The sequence below is a fragment of the Penaeus monodon genome, unplaced genomic scaffold (assembly GCF_015228065.2).
Source record: "Penaeus monodon isolate SGIC_2016 unplaced genomic scaffold, NSTDA_Pmon_1 PmonScaffold_295, whole genome shotgun sequence".
Classification (NCBI taxonomy): Eukaryota; Metazoa; Arthropoda; class Malacostraca; order Decapoda; family Penaeidae; genus Penaeus; species Penaeus monodon.
The window spans coordinates 84,968-87,500 of NW_023657625.1; the positions used below are offsets into that span (position 1 = coordinate 84,968).

The window sequence follows — 2,533 nt, forward strand, 5'->3', positions numbered from 1 at the left end:
GATTTTGTTCTCAAAAAATTTTTTACTGTTTTTAATTTTTCTTTTAAAACTTTATTAAAGAAAGAAGTTTTGGGGACTTGCCCCCAGTATAAAGAAAAAGGTAACATGTATAAACAAAAGGAAATTTTAGGGTCTTTAAAGAGCGGTTTTTGTTGTATAAGAAAAACCCCGGGTAAACCCTTTTCCCTAAAACCCCCCCCTTTTGAAAAAACTGCCCGGGGTTTTTAGTCCTTTTTGCAAAATAAGGTACACTGCAATACCCGTTGCTTTTGGTTTTTTTCCGCCGTTTCCCTTGGATTAAAACTCAAAATAAATGCCGATATTTGCAATCTAACTCATGTTCCCCCAACAAACCCCCTTGGGTCTCTTCCCTCCCCAAAACATTCCATTCACCGCTGCTTCGCTGCATTACCCCTCCATCTTTTTCCCCTTATCCTCCCCGCTTTTCCCCGGATTTTGCCCCCTTTTTTACAGCCCCGGCCCCCTTTCCCTTTAATTTTCTCCCTCCTCACATTCCCCAGAAACAGTGATCTAATTGCCATTAAAAAACCCTTTTTTTTCCTTTATGAGTCCCCACCTTCCCTACAGACCCCATGCAAAATTTCCCCCCATCCCTTTTTTTGACCCCTTTTACTAATAATCTCCCCTTCTTGAAAATGCCATACGACTTGCTCCCTTGTATACACTTTTCGTCAACTACCCCCCCTTTTAACCCTTTTCACAAATAAAAACCCTTATAAGTGGGTTATGACCTTTATTTCTAAACCCATAACTTTTTTTTTTTAACATTAAACCTTTTTCTACCAAGTTTAAAAGGTTTCCCATTGGGTATAAAAGTTGAAACAAGTCTTCATCAATAATACCCCCCATAAATGCTTTTCACAGCAGGTCTATCCCGGGTTTGGGAAGTTATATTTTTCTTTAGTTCCCTGGGCTTGTTTTTTGACAAAAAAGGTAGGTAAACCATACAGATTCAAAGGGTGATTTTACTGTTTTTAAAAAATGAAATAAGTCAAATTATTTACTAAGAAAAATAAAAGGGTTTTTTCTTACGAGGGGTAATTGTATTTTTTTTTGGAATTATTTCCCTTTAAATTTCCCAAAACAAATTTCTTCGGGAAAACAAAAAAGAACAATTTTGAATTGTATTTCTACATATGAAAAAACCCTAAAATCACCGAAAAATTGAAATATAAAATATATTTAAAAATATTATATAAAATATATATAATATACATAGATTGTATGCATATTTATGTATGGTATGTTGTAGTTGTATGTATGTATGTATGGTTTTATGTATGTATTTATGCATGGGTGCTTTCGCACCACACAACACAAAGGATTTAAAACCCCAGATGAGTGTATATATACCTACACAAAGCCCTGGGAAATAGCAAATAGAAAATTTTTCATATAAAACTATTTTTTATTAAAAAAATAAAAAAATTTTCTTTAACCCAAAAAAATGTTTTTAAAAAAATTTTTTTTTAAGAATATTTCAAAAACTCAACTTGGGATCGTCCTTTTTGGGTGATTTAAAGACTCGAGAGGGTACCTCAAATGCTGAAACCACCGCCACCTCCACTGACGACGATTTCCCCACTATCCCCATCGCCTCCGAATCCTCCACTGATAACACTGCCTCCAAATCCACCACTTCCTCCACTGCCTCCAAAACCACCACCAACGCCTCCGCTGTTTACAAAACCACCGCTTCCTCCACTGCCGCCGAAGCCGCCACCGCTGCCGCCGGCGCCTCCTCCAATCACTTGACCGCCTCCTTGGGAAGCTGCATTCAAGCAGTCTGAAGATCAACGCCACTTGGAAGAACTGGGTTCTCGCCGTCAGCGTAGTTCACGAAGTAAACTTCAGGACTGGTTGCTGGTGGTACTGGGACTTCGATCACATCCTGTTGTTCTGGTGTCTGCTTGTTAAGAACATACACAACGCTTCGCGTCTGTGGTGGAGGTATGACGATAGGTTCTGGTCCTGGACCTTCTTCGGGTGTTTGGATGAACACGATATTCGTATCAATGGTTGGCTCAGGGATGTATGGTGGAGGACCGTGGGGAACTGATGGTGCAGGTGGTGCGTTGTACAAGTAGACTTTACGGTTCTCGCGTGGAGTAACACATCTACCAGCGTGGAACACCTGTCCGGGACCGCATCCTCCTGAGCCGAAACCTCCTCCTCCAATCCCTGAGCCTGATCCTCTTCCAAATCCTGAGCTAGAACTTATTCCCAAAACCCTGATCCTGAATGTCCTCTTCCAAACCCTGAACCTCCACTTCAAACTAGAGCTTGAACCTCCTCCAAAACCAGAGCTTGATCCTCCTCCTCCAAAACCTCCATAGCGTGGTAGGTCAGCCATGCCGTGGCTAGAACTGTACTAATCAAAATCTGTAAAATTCAGGAACTTCAATTAGTACTTTCCATATGGCTTGAAGCCTAATTTACAGCAAAGAATGAATTGTCGTATATGACAAATACTTTTTTCATTATAAACAAATGTTTCCTACTAAGCTTACGT

The 2,533-nt window shown here is 40.0% G+C and overlaps 1 protein-coding gene across 1 annotated transcript; it reads right to left on the reverse strand.

The window, feature by feature from the left end:
- Nucleotides 1-1,559: 1,559 nt before the first annotated feature.
- LOC119570503 (uncharacterized PE-PGRS family protein PE_PGRS10-like) lies at nt 1,560-2,374 on the reverse strand. Its single transcript, XM_037918210.1, has 2 exons — nt 1,825-2,374; nt 1,560-1,792 (listed from the first exon to the last, which is right to left on the reverse strand). The coding sequence occupies exons 1-2, from the start codon at nt 2,372-2,374 to the stop codon at nt 1,560-1,562; spliced, it is 783 nt and encodes a 260-aa protein (XP_037774138.1).
- Between the last annotated feature and the right edge of the window lie 159 nt (nt 2,375-2,533).

Bases quoted from the DNA above. Each gene is read 5' to 3' on its own strand.
- LOC119570503 (XM_037918210.1), bottom strand. From the start codon at position 2,374: ATGGCTGACCTACCACGCTATGGAGGTTTTGGAGGAGGAGGATCAAGC. The intron at 1,793-1,824 runs GTGGCGTTGATC...GCTTGAATGCAG, and splicing joins CGAGAACCCAGTTCTTCCAA to CTTCCCAAGGAGGCGGTCAA.